This window comes from Rhinopithecus bieti, unplaced genomic scaffold (assembly GCF_001698545.2).
Source record: "Rhinopithecus bieti isolate Rb0 unplaced genomic scaffold, ASM169854v2 scaffold_42084, whole genome shotgun sequence".
NCBI classification, from domain to species: domain Eukaryota; kingdom Metazoa; phylum Chordata; class Mammalia; order Primates; family Cercopithecidae; genus Rhinopithecus; species Rhinopithecus bieti.
In genome coordinates, this window is record NW_016818934.1 from 2,416,032 (window position 1) to 2,432,768 (window position 16,737).

Consider the following 16,737-nt stretch of genomic DNA (forward strand, 5'->3'; position numbering starts at 1 on the left):
AAAAAAAAAAAAAAAAAAAAAAAAAAAAGATTTTTAGGTTTATGTAACTATTAATATTTTCAATATCCCCCAATGTTTTCCTCCTCAGTAATTCAATACCTTTCTTTGTGGTCTAGGATGAGTCTGTGTGTGTGTGCGTGTGTATGTGTGTGTGTGTCTGTGTGTATGTGTGTGTCTGTGTTGTATGTGTATTTGTTTTAGAAGCAAGAGAAGACAAGAGCAAGGGCAATGTCCTATTTGTCCCTATTAGGACCTCTGAGGGGACACAGACCTCTGGGCATCTCTGTTGATAGCACAGCCACAGCAGGATACAGGAAAGTATGTTATGTGGTTGGGTCTGCAGAGAGAAAGCCTGACTTCCTTCTCCAAACCCTCCCTCAGCATATTGGGAAAGGAATCTAGAACTTTTCAAATGAGTCAGACTGGCTACATAATTTGCGAGTTTTACTGCAAAATGAAAACGTGAGACCCCTTGTTTATAAATTATTAAAAATTTCAGAATGGTGATAGCAGGGCATTAAACCAATTATGAAACCCTTCTAAGTGTGAGTTGCCATAGGACACCAAGGAAAGCCTTGTATAAGAAGGAGTGTATTCCTAACATAGGCACCATGTCCTGGTCATTGCTGTATCCTCAAGTATTAAATGAATGACTGAAAAATAAAAATTATGGTATAGAAATCTCACATGGGTGGTGACAACTATAAAATGATGCAAGGAAGACATGAAATTGACCTAAATGCCCATCAATGATAGACTGAATAAAGAAAATGTGGTACATATACACCACAGAATACTAGGAAGCCATAAAAAAGAATGAGATCATGTCCTTTGCAGGGACATGGATGGAGCTGGAGACCATTATCCTTAGCAAACTAAAATAGAACAGAAAACCAAATACCACATGTTCTTACTTATAATTGGGAGCTAAATGATGAGAACACATGGACACATGGAAGGGAACGACACACACTGGTGCCTATCAGACAGTGGAGGGTGGGAAGAGGAAGAGGATCAGGAAAAATAACTAATGGGTACTGGGCTTAATACCTGGGCGATGAAATAATATGTACAACAAACCCCCATAACACATGTTTACCTATATAACAAACCTGCACATGTGCCCCTAAACTTAAAATAAAAGATTTTTTGCCAGGCGTGGTGGCTCACGCCTGCAGTCCCAGCACTTTGGGAGGCCAAGGCAGGTGGATCACCTGAGGTTGGGAGTTCGAGACCAGCCTGACCAACATGGAGAATCCCCATCTCTACTAAAAATACAAAACTAGTCAGGCGTGGAGGCGCATGCCTGTAATCCCAGCTACTCGGGAGTCTGAGGCAGGAGAATTGCTTGAACCCGGGAGGCGGAGGTTGTGGTGAGCCAAGATCGCACCACTGCACTCCAGCCTGGGCAACAAGAGCAAAACTCCACCTCAAAAAAAAAAAAAAAAAAAAAAGTTTTTTAAAATGGTGCAAAATCTCCTATAGTTATCACAAACCAAAAAATACATGTATAATTTTATATTTTATATATAATTTTACAGGTATTTTACTTAGGATAGACATTATAAAATAATATCAACACAGCCCTCTGGGCATCTCTGCTATCAACACTTGCACAGATGCCCAGAAGTCTGTGTCCCCTCAGAGGTCCTAATGGGGACAAATAGGACATTGCCCTTCCTCTTTTCTTCTTTTGCTTCTAAAACACACACACATACGGTACACACACACACACACACATACACACACACAAGAAGCCCTTCTATTAAATTTCTAGTATAAATATATGTAATATAACTCTATCATTGAAAAAGTATACATATAAAAGACTTCAAGAAAACTTAGATGGTATTAATAACAGGTTGTGGTTTCACAGTCCACTTTAGCCATTTTCTGCTTGTCTTGATTTTCACAATTGAAAATAAGAAAAAAAAAAATTGCAATTTTTTTCAGGCCAAGTACAGAGACACATGCCTGTAGTCCCAGCGACTTGGACAGCTGACGGGTAAGGATCGTTTTTTTAAAAATCTTTTGAGACAGAGTCTTGCTCTGACACCCAGGCTGTAATGCAGTGGCGCGATCTCGGCTCACTGCAACCTCTACCTTCTGGGCTCAAACCATCCTCCCACCTCAGTCTCCCAAGTAGCTAGGACAACAGGCATGGGCCACCACGCCTGGCTAATTTTTCTATTTTTAGTAGGGATGGGGTTTTGCCAAGTTGCCTAGGCTGGTCTTGAACTCCTGGGCCCAAGCTATCCACCCGCCTTGGCCTCCCAAAGTGCTGGGGCTACAGGCATAAGCAACTGTGCCTGACTGAGGATCTTGAGTTTGAGCCCAGCCTGGACAAAATAGTGAGACCCCATCTCCAAAAAAACAAAAATTCTTTTTCAACCTCCTGGTTAACTCTGTCTGCTGAAGTGAAGGGGCTCCCGGGCATTATTAACCAACCTGGAAACCAGAAAAAAAACTTGTACATACTTGGTTTCAGACTGTCCACACGGCTTCTTCCTAGAGAGGCTGAGCAGATCTTTGCCATATCTCTCTTCAACTGCTGCCCTAGGGGAACAGAAGAGAGGGTTATGGGTCCTTCTCAGAATTGACTCTTTGTTAAGTCACAATGACCCTCCCCTGGAAAGCAAAACTGCACTTGTGACCGTAGAAGCTCAGATACAACACCATTCTCTAAAATGCAAGACTCCCTCTATATGATGGGAAACAACTGTGAAAAGATCAATGGCCCTCATCTCTCTGGTGGTCTTCTCCAGTTGGAAGTCCCTAACATGAACATTATGTGAACATTACAGTAAAACTGAACATTTGTTTAAGTGGAATAAGAAATGCTCAACCTTCCTCCATCTTTTCTAAGAGTGCCCTTTACCATGCTATAGAGCCCTTCATTCACAAGCAATTCAAATACGCAACTAAACTGTACCAAAGGAAGGGGAATTTCAGGAAAGAAACTCTGTAGTCAGCGTGCCCTATAAAAACACTGATTGCTACTCGGCATTGCAGGGTCACTCCCAGCACTAAACATCCTCCTTCCCCTTCCCCTCTCCCCGCTGCTTGTTGTCACCATCTCCACTTCTTGTCCCAGCCCAGCCTTATCTAAACCATACGGTTGGGACAGAGTGATTTAGGCTCATCTACCCTACTTTTTTCTTCAGATTTAAAAAAAAATGAAAGTAATAAATAAATATATCCTCACGGTAAAAGACTGCAACATCACAAAGGTAGACAGTCTAAAACACGCCAGCACCTTCCCACTCTCTTCCAGCTCCACTGCTCTCCCCAGGGGCAGCCACTGCCAAGGTTGGTAGTTAGCTTTCTAGTCCCTTTTCTCTGCATTTACATGCTCGTATCTCACATATACACATATATGTAACTTTCATGTTTACATAATTGAGACCATTCTATTACTAAAACTAATTAGTAATCATATTTGATGATGATTGTAACGGGGATTTCTTTCAGCAGGTATACAAATAGGAAGGATGAACAGATGCATGTAACAAATAACTTTTAAAGAATAAGACCACGTGACCGGGTGCAATGGCTCACACCTGTAATCCCAGTACTTTGGGAGGCCAAAGCGGGTGGATCACCTGAGATCAGGAGTTCGAGACCAGGCTGGCCAACATGGTGAAACCCCGCCTCTACCAAAAATACAAAACATTAGCCAGGCATGGTGGCCCATGCCTGTAATCCCAGCTACTTGGGAGGCTGAGGCAGGAGAATCGGTTGAACCCGGGAGGCGGAGGTTGCAGTGAGCCGAGATCGCGCCATTGCACTCCAGCCTGTGCGACAGAGCGAGACACTGCCTCAAAAAGAAAAGAGGCGCCCAGGCGCTGCGATGTTCCACGTGAGCACTTGCGTCTCTCCTCAAACCTAACGATGCCGCGGGAACTGAGGAGCCAAATGAAACTGGACGGGAGAACCGAAGCTAAGCCGAAGCGTTAGCCCAGAACGAGGGCGGACTGGAAAGCCGGAGCGGGGCCGGGCGGGCCGCCCGAAAAGGCTGCCCCTTCATCCCAGCGGTAACCGCCGCGGAAGAGGAGAGATGCCTCCGGCTCCGCCAGCGGCACCGCCTCACGCTGGAGGAGGGCTAACGGCATGGAGCGGAGCCTGGAGACGCTGGTCTCCGGGGACATCGAAGAGGACGAGATCGGGCGGCTGCGGCCTCTGCGGGGCCCGCGGGTTCAAGGATATGAAGACTCGGGTGACTCAGAAGCGGAGAATGAAGCAAAAGGTAATTTTGCACCTCAAAAGAAGCCAGTTTGGGTGGATGAAGAACATGAAGATGAGGAAATGGTTGACATGATGAACAATCGGTTTCGGAAAGATAATGATGAGAAATGCTGGTGAAAGTAAACTTTAGAAAGACAACCTTAAGAAGAGACTTTAAGAATTCAAGCATGCCGTGGGAGGAGTACCTACCTGCCTGGGCAGAGACTAATAGGTGGAAAACATCTTCAGATGATGAAAGTGAAGAGGATGAAGATGCTTTGTTGCAAAGGACTGGGAATTTCATATCCACAATAACTTCTCTTCCAAGAGGAATCCTGAAGAGGAGGAACTGCCAGCATGCTAATGCTGAACGTCCTACTGCTGCTCAGATCTTACCTGTGCAGTTCCATCCTTGTGCACAGATTGTGATTGTCGCTGGATTAGATAACCTGTATCACTATTTCAGGTTGATGGAAGAACAAATCCTAAAATCCAAAGCACCTATTTGGAAAGGTTTCCAATCTTTAAGGCTTGTCTTAGTGCTAATGGGGAAGAAGTTTTAGCCACGAGTACCCACAGCAAGGTTTTTTATGTCTATGACATGCTAGCTGGATAATTAATTCCTGTGCATCCAGTGAGAGGTTTGAAAGAAGATAGTGAGGAGCTCTTAAGTCTCCCCAGATGGGTCCTTCTTACTCATAAATGGCACTGCCAAGTATTTGCATTTGCTATCAATGAAGACCAAAGAACTGATTGGAAGCATAAAAATTAATGGAAGGGTTGCAGCATCCACGTTCTCTTCAGATAGTAAGAAAGTATATGCCTTTTTGGAGGATGGAGAAGTTTATGTTTGGGATGTGAACTCAAGGAGGTGCCTTAACAGATTTGTTGATTAAGGCAGTTTATATGGATGAAGCATTGCCACATCTAGGAATGGACAGTATGTTGCTTGTGGTTCTAATTGTGGAGTAGTAAATATAAACAGTCAAGATTCTTGTCTCCGAGAAACAAACCCAAAGCCAATAAAAGCTATAATGAACTCAGTTACTTCTCTGACATTCAATCCTGCTACAGAAACATTGGCAGTTGCTTCAGAAAAAAATGAAAGAAGCATTCAGATTCGTTCATCTTCCTTCCTGTACAGTATTTCAAACTTCCCAGTCATTAAAAAGAAGAATATTTCTCATGTTTATACCATGGAATTTTCTCTCAGAGGTGGATACTTTGCCTTGGGGAATGAAAAGGGCAATGCCGGCCGGGCGCGGTGGCTCACATCTGTAATCCCAGCACTTTGGGAGACCAAGGCGGGCGGATCACCTGAGTTCAAGACCAGCCTGACCAACATGGAGAAACCCCGTCTCTACTAAAAATACAAAATTAGCCAGGTGTGGTGGCAGGTGCCTGTAATCCCAGCTACTTGGGAGGCTGAGGCAGGAGAATCACCTGAACCCAGGAGGCGGAGGGTGTGGTAAGCTGAGATCGCACCATTGCACTCCAGCCTCGGCAACAAGAGCAAGACTCCGACTCAAAAAAAAAAAAAAGAAAAGAAAAGAAAGAAAGAAAAGGCAAGGCCCTGAGGTATAGGTTGCACCATTACTCAGACTTCTAAACAGACCATTTGAAGTCCAGTTGAGTCACAAGAGAAGCCTGACTTGATATATCATCTCAGAAAATTTCCCAAATGTGTGGTAATATGTGGAAAATGATTTATAGAGCCAGCTATGCTTAAGAGCCAGTAATGTCTTAATAAACATGTGGCAGCTTTTGTTTGGAAAAAAAAAAAGTAAGAGGATGGAGATATTCAAACATTTTAACAATTTATTTCTGTTTTTGACCATTTTCGATGTTTGGCAGCATGCTGGAAGTGTCAGATAATAAGCACTGTTGTACTTCCACCTCCTCAATATTGTTTACATTTTGTTTCATTTGTGCATAACATATTCTGTTCTCCAATCATATTTCCCCCAGTTGTTTAGTCTGAACTATTTATTAAAATGAATTTGAGGCTCAATAATTGTCCTGTTATCATAATTACTCATCTCAAAGATTTTAATTTGGATTCATTTCTTGCTTGACTAAATTTTATCACTACATAATCTTTTGTCAAAATAGCTCAAGGTAGGAAAGGGGTCAGTATTCCCTGAGTTCCTTCATATTTGAGACTATTTACCTGTGGCCTTTATATTGGACTGACAACCTCACTGGTGTAATGACTGTTCTTAAGTGTTCCCTCAGAACTTGGCTGAACTTGTTCCACTGGCTTCTGTCATTGTACAGAAGCCTGGGGCCATCCCAAATTTCCCCTGATTATTTCTGTATAGACAACTTGTTTTTTCCTTCCTGCATACTTGAAGAATTCTTTATTTAGTTCAATAACTTAGCCAGAATGTGTGTTAACATTGATCCTTATGTAATCATAATCAGTACTGATTACTGTGTATCAGAGTTTCCTGGTTCATAGTGTGCCCTTCAGATCTATTTAGTCCTTCCTTTCATGACATTTTTCCTGTATTATATCTCGGAATACTTCCACTATTCCTTTGGGTAAATTTTCTACTTGGGTCAGTTATCCAGATGTTGGATTGGCTTTGTCTGTTCTTGAGTTATGGGCTCTGGTTCTTTGGTTGCTTTTGCCTTGATATCTTTCTTCCTTCCTTCCCTCCTTCTTTGGTGGAGGTGCATTTGCATGGCTGTTTTGGGATCTGGCTTCATCTTGCTCCTGGTACTGTGGGCAGCCCTATCTACTTGTCTGAGACTATGCAAGTGATCTCTCCTTCATGCCTTTCTGGTCTTAGACAGTACTCAGTACTACAGTTTCAGCAATAACCCTGTTTCTTCTCAGGCCTCCATTCTTCGACTTTACTTCTAAAGTTTTTCCAGCTCCTGACAATGTAAAGTACACCTGAAGCTGACTCTAATCATAGAAAAATATGCATCTTAACTCCCTAGTAACCATTTCCAACTTTCTGAATCTCTGTTCACTATATCTATATAAAATTTATTAACATGCTACAATGACATTTAATATTTTACAGGTAAAAGACATTCAGGGCATTTTCATTTTAAAATATATAATATACAGGCATTTTATCCTTTTATCCTCAGAATTACATCCATTAAGATTTCTTTAGAATCTTTTGTTGTTTCCAGGACGAGAAACCACTCACTCAGTCTCTTTCTTGTAAGAGGAAGGCATCATGAATCTAAACATACCATAGGCAACATCTTGTTCCCCATGAAACAAGATGTTCTCCTAGAACCTGGGAACTAATGAGTTCCAGCAAGCATCATGGTGTGCTTTTTGGAGAAAAGAAGGAGCTTTAATAGAAGTGAAACTAGAATCTCAGCCTCATAAAACCAGGGAACAACCACTGAGGTTGAGAGGGTATTTCCCCAGTAAATGGGAAGCAATGGGTCCAGGCAGGCAATGAAGGAATTACTAGAACATCACAGAAATCATGCTTGCATAAGTAGGCCTTTATCTAGATCACCCTCCTACCACCTATCCGATTTTTTCTGTCTCATCTGATCATCAGTTTGTCATTTATTGAACATCCACAATGTGCCAGGCATCATACCAGGTGCTAAGAACACAGAGATGACTGAAAGATGAGACCTGCCTACCGGAGCTCATAATCTAGCAGAAGAGAGAGATGTAAACCAATAGTTTAGTTTACTATCATGTAACAAGGGCCAGATGAAAATGTACAAAATAGTACAGGAAACAGAAGAGGCAATACCATACCTCTTAGCACTTAGCTGGCTACACTTCACAAAGCTCTCCTTAAAAACCCCAACTCCCTTTGACCTCGCTTCTATCCAAATTCCCAGAACAGGAATAATCCATGTGCCATTTTCCCTTCAGCAACCCATGACAGGCTGGGTGCTGTGCTTCATACCTGTAATCCCAGCACTTTGGGAGGCTGAGGCGGGCAGATCACCTGAGGTCAGGAGTTCGAGACTACCCTGGCTAACATGGTGAAACCCCATTTCTTCTAAACATACAAAAAAATTAGCTGGGTGTGGTGGTGTGCACCTGTAATCCCAGCTACTCAGGAGGCTGAAGCAGGAGAATCACTTGAACCCAGGAGGCAGAGGTTGCAGTGAGCCGAGATCATGCCGTTGCACTCCAGCTTAGGCAATAAGAGTGAAACTCCATCTCAAAAAAAAAAAGAAAAGAAAAAGAAAAAAGGAAAGAAAGAAAGGAAAAACAACCCATGACAAACATCATCAGACATCGCCTTTTCCATCAGGTCTGAAAGCAGCCTCAGGATGATCCTCAATCTAGTGCTCCAGGTTGCCCCAAAATCAGAGTGAACAGATAAGATGAAATTCTTTTGCCATAAAACCTGACACTTAAATATTTTTCTCAATTTTACTGTATATGCCATTCACAGCACCTCAACTGAATAAGTTCCTTGGGAAGAATTAGATCCAAGGGGCTCTCACAAAACATCTCGTACAATCCAAATTTTACGACTAAGGGAACTGGAACCTAGAAAGGTCTAGGGCCTTGAATAATATCAGCGCTGGCTAGTGAGGAAGCCAGGATTAGAAGTCCGCCCAGGTGTCTAAACTCCCATCCCAATACTCTATTTCCCATGTTGCTCTCAGCTTCCAGTACATTCTTTTGGGCACAGGTGTTCCTCCCACAAAATAGGTTGCAGTCTCAACCCCCAGCATCTTAGACTATGACCTTATTTGGAAATAGGGTCCTTGCAGATGTAATCATTGAGATAAGGTCATACTGGAGTAGGGTGGCCTCTTAATCCAGTATGACTAGTGTCCTCACAAGAAGACAATGTGGGCTGGGCGTGGTGGCTCACATCTATAATCCCAGCACTTTGGGAAGCCAAGGCAGGTGGATCACCTGAGGTCAGGAGTTCAAGAACAGCCTGGCCAACATGGTGAAACCCCATCTCTACTAAATACAAAAATTAGCAGGGTGTAGTGGTGCACATCCGTAGTCGCAGCTACTCAGGAGGCGAAGGCAGGAGAACCGCTTGAACCTGGGAAGCGGAGGTTGCAGTCAGCTGAGATCATGCCACTGAACTCTAGCCTGAGGGACAGAGTGAGACTCCATCTCAAAAAAAAAAAAAAAGGACAATGTGAAGACACAGGGGAAGAACACCACAGGATGATAGAGGAAGAGATGGGAGTTATGCAGCTGCAAGCCAGGATATGCCAAGGATTACTGATGACACCAAAAACCAAGAGAAAGGAATGGAACACCTTCTCCAATAAAGACTTCAAGACAGCATGATTCTGCCAACATCTTGATTTGGGACTACTGGCCAATGGACTTGTGAGAGAATAAATGCTGTTATTTAAAGCCATTCAGTTAGAGGCAATTTGTCCCAACAGCCCTAAAAAACTAATAAGGTACATAATGGCTTCACAACTTTACCAGCTAATGCATGAAGGAATCTGTCATTCCCATCCTGGCAATCTGTCCTTCTTAAGGCTGTCCTGAGACATAGCCGACCACAGTGAGGGTCTCGGAAACAGAGCTGTAGCCAGGGCAGGTTGACCATGGGACGTCCAGGAGCTTATGGGGAAGAGTACAGAGTCCCAAGGCACCTGGGCTGTGGATCCCCAAGAGCATAGGTATAGCTGCTAATCTACAAATGGTAAAGAATTCTGGACATAAAGGCGTTCCACAAGCATGCTTCCCTCCTCCCTACTCAGAATCCTATTGCAGCACACAATTAAGAGAACTGACTTGGCTGCCAAGTTCCTGTTCTCCTTCAGAGAATACACCCAACTTTCTCAAGAGACCATTAAAGCGGAAAAACCACCAGACATGAAGTCAATAGGAATCCCAGCTTTACTACTTACTGATATTGTAATCTTGGGCAAGTCATTTAAATCCGCTAAACTTCGGTGTTCTTGTCTGTAAAAGGATGCTAATGATATATTCCCTACTTGGCTTCTACACTTAATATAACAATGTTAGTAAAGGTTATGGAACTTGCCTAAGATCAGTGGGTACCATTTACCCACTATGGATTGTGTACCAGCTACTGTACTGGGCACAGTGTACTGGTTAATAGCAGATTCCAGGGCCCAAATTTTCTAGGTTTGAAACCGTATCTACAGCTAATTAGCTGTCTGACCTAAGGCAAGTTCCATAGCCTCTCTGAACCTCAATTTCTTCAATTATAACATAAGGATGAGAAAACTTACCATTCAGAGTTTTTATGAGAATTAAATAATATATACAAAACACATTGTAGCTTCCATAGAGTAAGCTTTCAATAAACAGAAGCTATTAATATAATCTCATTTAATCATCTCTAGCTACCCTCTAAGGTATGATTAACCTTATTTTTATAGTTCTCATTTTCTGCTCATATCAGGAGCTCATTATATAATATTTCGCCACATCTGGGCATCTGAGGGTGGGAGAGTCCATGGGCTTGGGCTACCAGTGACAAGATGGCTTCATTTTAATTGTTAACTGGCTGAAAGACTTCAGACTAAAGTCCTATGTAGAATGTTTCCTTTAAAGAGAAATAAGGTCCTTTAAAGAGAAATAAGGTCGGGTTGCTCACGCCTATAATCCCAGCACTTTGGGAGGCTGAGGCAGGCCAGATCACTTGAGACCAAAAGTTCAAGACCAGCCTGGCCAATAGGAAGAAACCCCATCTCTACTAAAAATACAAAAATTAGCTGGGTGTGGTGGTGCACACCTGTAATCCCAGCTACTCGGGAGGCTGAGGTGCAAGAATTGTCTGAACCCGAGAGGCGGAGGTTGAAGTGAGCCAAGATTGCACCACTGTACCCTAGCCTGGATAACAGAGCGAGACTCTGTCTTTAAAAAAAAAAAAAAAAAAGGAGAGAAATGAAAGAAGAGGAAAATTTGACCTGGACTTGGAAGGATGGGGAGAATTTACTTAGGCATCAAGGAAAAAGGAGGACTTTCCAGGTGGGGAAATACTGAAGTAAAGAGGTACAAGCAGAGACATCCAAAGCATGCTCACCAATAAACCCATCTGGCTGAAATACAGCGAATGGGTATAATGAGTGAGACTGTATAAACAGAAAAGAGAAGGAGAGTGTGTCTGTGCTGGGAACTAGCCCATCTCCCCAGATTGCCACCAGCCCTTTTGCCAGTGTTGATGAATCATAAACACAGGGGTTGTATGAGACCCCCATCCTCACCGCCCCTCTGGACCATTCTGGGTTCTGTCATTTTCTAGATTCCCCTGGTAAATTACTTAAACCTCATCTACAAAGCTACACTTCTGTTCCAAGAAACCTTACGCAGCCAATATAAGTACCAAAGGGATGTGTAAGCCTCAATGTTATGGTTATATTACATAACTATTCAGATGTTGGCTGTGGTTGCCAGCCTCACCTCTATTATTGTTGTGCTCTTCCAGCTGAGAGAAGGGTAAACCAGATAAATTTACAATTCACTGACAGAGTGTTTGTTACTATGTTTTGTTACTTACAGTATTATTTAATTATGTATTAATTAATTTAATTAATATCAATTTTGATTTAATATTATTACAATATTAATTGTTAATATGTTACAATATTAATTACAACAATTAATTGTAGTAGTTACTAACAATTATAACAATGCAGTAGTTATAAACAATTATTGTTATAATTGTTAACAATATTAATTATTAACAATTATTGTAACAGTTATTACAATAACCCTGTATGTTAACTGTTCTCATCCTTATGTTACAATTGAAGAAACTGAGGTTCAGAGAGATTATGGCATTTGCCTAAGGTCAGACAGCTAATAAGGGGCAATATGGTTTCAAACCTAGGAAAGTTGGGCTTTGGAATCTGCCCTATATATCTAGCAAGCCTTCAATAAACAGCAGTTATTATATAATCTCATTTAATCACCTGTATCTACCCTCTGAGCTAACTTTATTTTTATATGTCTACCCTGGATGCAAGAATCTGCCCTATGGGTGGCAAGAAAGGCAGCCTCCCTGTCCCTCCAGAGCAGCACATGAGCGGCTCCTTGCACTGGGGTGATTGTTCTGTCCAACCCCACAGAGTGCAGATGAATTTACTGCAATCTGTCTGGGTACAACCAACGAAAAGGGTATTTCCTAGTTCCCGTAATGGAGGTAAAATGTGGCACGGAGGGGTGCAGTGCTGGGTTCCATCCAGGGAAGAGAAGGGCGTGGGAGCTCACCAGGAAGTAGAGTATCTCCCCCTTCCCCTTGCCACTAAACTGCCAGAAATTCAAGAGGCCCATGGTAGGACTTTGACACTTTTGGAAAGTCTTAAAAGTACCCCATTAGATATAGGGCATGCTTAGCCATGTACCATATAAAAGTCTTATAAATGTATGTGTATTAAATTTGATGAACTCAAAATAATAAATAACATATGACATTGGACAAGAGGTGGTTGTTCAAAAATAATTATTACATATAACAGTCTGTTATCTTTGCCCCTGTATTGGTGTGTGTTTGCCTCTTGTCTCTAAGAACCACAAATATCCCAGGGTTCTACATGTAATTTTTGTTTGTTTGTTTTTTGTTTTTGTTTTGAGATGGAGTTTCACTCTTGTTGCCCAGGCTATAGTGCAATAGTGAGATCTCAGCTCACTGCAACCTCCACCTCCTGGGTTCAAGTAATTCTCCTGCCTCAGCCTCCCAAGTAGCTGGGATTACAGGCATGTGCCACCACGCCCAGCTAATTTTGTATTTTAGTAGAGATGGGGTTTCTCCATGTTGGTCAGGCTGGTCTCGAACTCTCAACCTCAGGTGATCCACCTGCCTCGGCCTCCCAAAGTGCTGGGATTACAGGTGCGAGCTACCACGCCTGGCCTCTACATGTAATTTATGACAGCTCAGTCATACAACGTTTAAGACTCAAGGAGGATGTTTCAGTCATATTAGATTATGGCACAAATGCAGCCGACTGAGTCTCAGTTCCCACAAGCATCCTGCACCCACCTGAACAAGAGGAAAGCTGGACCCCCACGCCTGGAGGACTGTCCTTCTCCACATGAATTACCCTTGAACAGGACACAGTGGAGGAACAAACACACAGGCTCAATGACAGCAGCTTCCTTCCTGCAAGCGTGCCACAGGAACAGAGGCCCGAAGCCAAGCAGGCCACACACTCAGGGGCTGCATCTCTACGCCCAGGGCATGCCTATCTGACACACTGATCTAATGTCTGCAGATTCTTCTCCAAAATTGGAAAGCACAAGACTGACTTCTTTTTGCTATAAAACCCATGGGAGGAAAGAGAACATATACTAGAAATACAATATAAATAATAATTTTTATTCTCCATACATTTCCTACTCTTATGTATTTTGTGAATTGTTTTAAAAGTGAGAACTTAGCTTTGGGGTCCTATTTGGACTAGTGTTTTTCAATTGTGGGTCACAACCCATTTGTGAGCCATAAATCAATTCAATGGATTATGACCAGCAATTTTTTTTGAAAGACAGGATCTCACTCTGTCACCCAGGCTAGAGTGCAGTGGTGCAATCAGAGCTCACTGTAACCTTGAACTCCTGGGCTAAGTGATCCCACGACCTCAGCCTCTTGAATAGCTAGAAGACCAGCATTTTAAAATTAAATACAATTGGATAAATTGACAGGGTAGTCCTGTTTCATTGTTTTGTTTATGCATGTGTGTACTGGGTGGCTGTGTAAAATATATTTTTTGAGGGTCACATTCCAAAAAGTATGGAAGCCACTGATTTAGACAAACCCCACTGTATCAGGGGACCCTTGGATGGTCTTGCCAGGCAGTCAGCACCTGGGGTCCTGAGCCAACAGATACTTCCTTCCTCTGCAGATGTATTCCAAGGCCATTTCATTCCCAGGAGGACATTTATGGAAGTCATAAATGGAGGAGGAACAGAAAAAAGCAGAGTCCCCTGCAATCTCTAGATCCTTCATGCTTATGAAACTCTGTCCTAGCACTGTTGAAGGAAGGAGGAAGCCCACCGCCAGTGTTTGTAAAAAGAAAGACACACTTTTTAACTGGATGTCAACGCTGTCAACCATCTTGGGTAGAAAAGAAGGGAACTGCTCCCTTAAAGAGGGAGGAGCAGCGGCCAGCTCCACAGCACTGACAGTAGCTTAGCCTCTCCCGGTTCACCCCTCCTCAGGCCTCCAGGTCCTCCAGACCTTTGGGATGGCTCAAGGAGACAGGCCTCACCACCCAAGGGCTGGGCAACCAGTGTGAGTAAGTTTGATCATTACCTAATTTTCTCTTGAGTAGAAAGTGAGAGAGTTGACCAAAAACACTTTGATGTCTGTATCTCTGGGTTCTGAGCCTTTCGCTTACTGCCTTACAAATAGAACTTGTTCATTGATTTGAATTTTGGCAAATATCCTGATCTTTGGCCCCAAATCCTCTTAACATATTCTTTCATCCAGAACCTCTGTAAAATGGAATATTCTAGATGAGTAAGTTTCCACAAAACTAAGTTTTTTTTTTTGTTTTGTTTTGTTTTGTTTTTTATCTTATCCATTTTTAAAAAGAAGAAGATAAGAAAACCCTCTAAACCATAGCAGTTCCCCATGGACCACCATGCCCTGCCACCCCCAGGAGCGTCGTGATCGGCTTCACCGCTTTCCCACAGCTCCTCATCCTCCTGGTCTCTGAGCTGCGCTCTGCCTCCCTCTAACCACGTGAGCCATCTGATTCCCACCTCAAGCTTGCTGTTCTCCCAGATATTCAGGTACTTCTTCATCTGTCAAATCCACCTCACCCTCTGAGGGCCACCACAAGGACCTACTCCTCCATGAAGCCACCCCGTCCTCTATTTTATTTCCTCCTTTCTTTACCTCCCTCCCTCCCTCTCTCCTTCCTTTTTCCTTTCCTCTCCTTTCCTTCTTTGCCAATCCTCAGCGGTCTCCTCCTCAGCAGTCTAAAAGCTACATCATGGGGTCTTTCAGTGTTATTTGTAACACAGTACTAAGTATATTTTGTTTCTTATTATAATTCGTTCACAGTTTCATCATAAATCTTATGTGTCAAACTTGTTTCTAAGAACTTTAGGACAGAAGTATCATGTACTTCTCGGGTATCATCCCATAACCTAGAGCAGAGGGTCTTCAGAACCATTAAACACAAATGAAAAATAGGAAATTATTCCTTGTCTGTGTGGAGACATCTTGGCCCACCCTCCCTCTTCAGAGAGGACAGGGCATCATACCTTTCTTTTAGAAACTCTTCAAACTCTTTGCAGTTCTTGCGGCCGTTGTTCAGATGCTGGATAATGCTGTCGTAGCCGACGGTGCTGAGGATGTCTGCGCTCTGGGGGAAAGAAAACATAGCATCAGACCAGGAACAGAAGGCAGCCCCGAGGCTGGAGAGAAGATGGGGCAAAAGAGGTGAGAAGCTGGCCATAGAACGTTGCTGACTCACTTTGAGATGGTGCAGGGACCCCCTTAGGAGCCTGTCAGGCTTCTCCACCCTCACCCTGGAGATGCAGGAACATGTTTCAGTTCCTTCAAGGAAAATTCCAGGTATCTAGCTAGCCCTGCAACTAGAAATTAGGGAAGTGAATGAATAATCCACCAAACAAGCCACCCAAGTAAGTCAGGGTCACAAGATATTTGGTTCCCTATAGAAACAAAGATAACATATTTATATACATCCTTGAGTTGTTTTTCAGAAACCAGGACTCTCACCCGATGACAAATGCTGATCACAGTCATGTTGACCTTCGACATACTGGAACCAGGAAACTGATAAAGAAGTTCCAGAAATTCCTAAGCCCCTAACTCACTTTGGAAACCCCCTCATTCCTGCCTTTAAAAGCCCTTGCTTGTAAGCCATCATGCCCCTCTTCCTTGCTTGGTGCCCTGCAATAAATGCCTTTCTTCCTGTAACTGCAAACCTTTGTGTCAGTGTTGGGCTTTGCCGTGCCCAGTGAGCAGATTCAAGTTTAGTTCGGTAACACTTTACCTCCAAGACACCTCCAAGCCGAGAAGAACAATGCAAGAAGTAAGAACACATGTTGTGTGAAACAGTTTTTTAACTGATGAGACTGAAGGGCCACAAAACAGGAAGTGACAGACGAATCACATGGATGAGGGAACTGGCTAGGCTGAGGTCCCTCTGTGGATCCTCTACTCAAGCCCAAAGTCAGGCAAGGAGAGGGAGAAGGAGCTGGGCACCCAGTCCAGCCTTCTGTTATGTGGTTCCTTATACTGCCGGACGGAAACTGACTCACGCTATAGGACCATGTAACCTGGTGCTATACAATTTTTCTCTATCCTAAAACTTGCCACTGAACTTCACCCTGATAGCTCTTCCTACCACCAGTTAGCACTATTGAGGGTCAAGGGTATCTCTGCAAAAGACAAGCAGCTCTGAGCCAGGAGCCAGGAACCAGGACTCAGGAGTGGGAGAATAGGGCTGTCTGTCCACTGGGAAGCATGACGCATGCTCTCCGTTGTCATTGGCCCCAATTAGGGGCCAATGTGTGTGTGTATATGTGTGTGTGTCTGTGTGTGTGTGTGTGTGTGTATACATATATATATATATATATATATA

The 16,737-nt window shown here is 43.1% G+C and overlaps 1 protein-coding gene and 1 pseudogene across 2 annotated transcripts in view; one reads left to right on the top strand and one right to left on the bottom strand.

Moving 5' to 3' along the window:
• Nucleotides 1–16,737, bottom strand: part of PSTPIP2 (proline-serine-threonine phosphatase interacting protein 2) — a 99,925-nt gene that overhangs the window by 40,812 nt on the left and 42,376 nt on the right. Inside the window, exons 1-3 of one of the 2 annotated variants that reach the window (XM_017857793.1) lie at nt 15,604–15,726; nt 15,392–15,492; nt 2,479–2,556 (exon numbers count right to left, since the gene is read on the bottom strand). Coding sequence is in view for 1 of the 2 variants with exons in the window: in XM_017857792.1 (XP_017713281.1) it covers nt 2,479–2,556; nt 15,392–15,492 (179 nt within the window). In the remaining variant the exon portion in view is untranslated. Of the gene's footprint in view, nt 1–2,478; nt 2,557–15,391; nt 15,493–15,603; nt 15,727–16,737 lie in introns of those variants that run through there. The other variant, XM_017857792.1, reaches the window with a different exon arrangement.
• LOC108519023 (U3 small nucleolar RNA-associated protein 18 homolog) lies at nt 3,892–5,833 on the top strand (annotated as a pseudogene).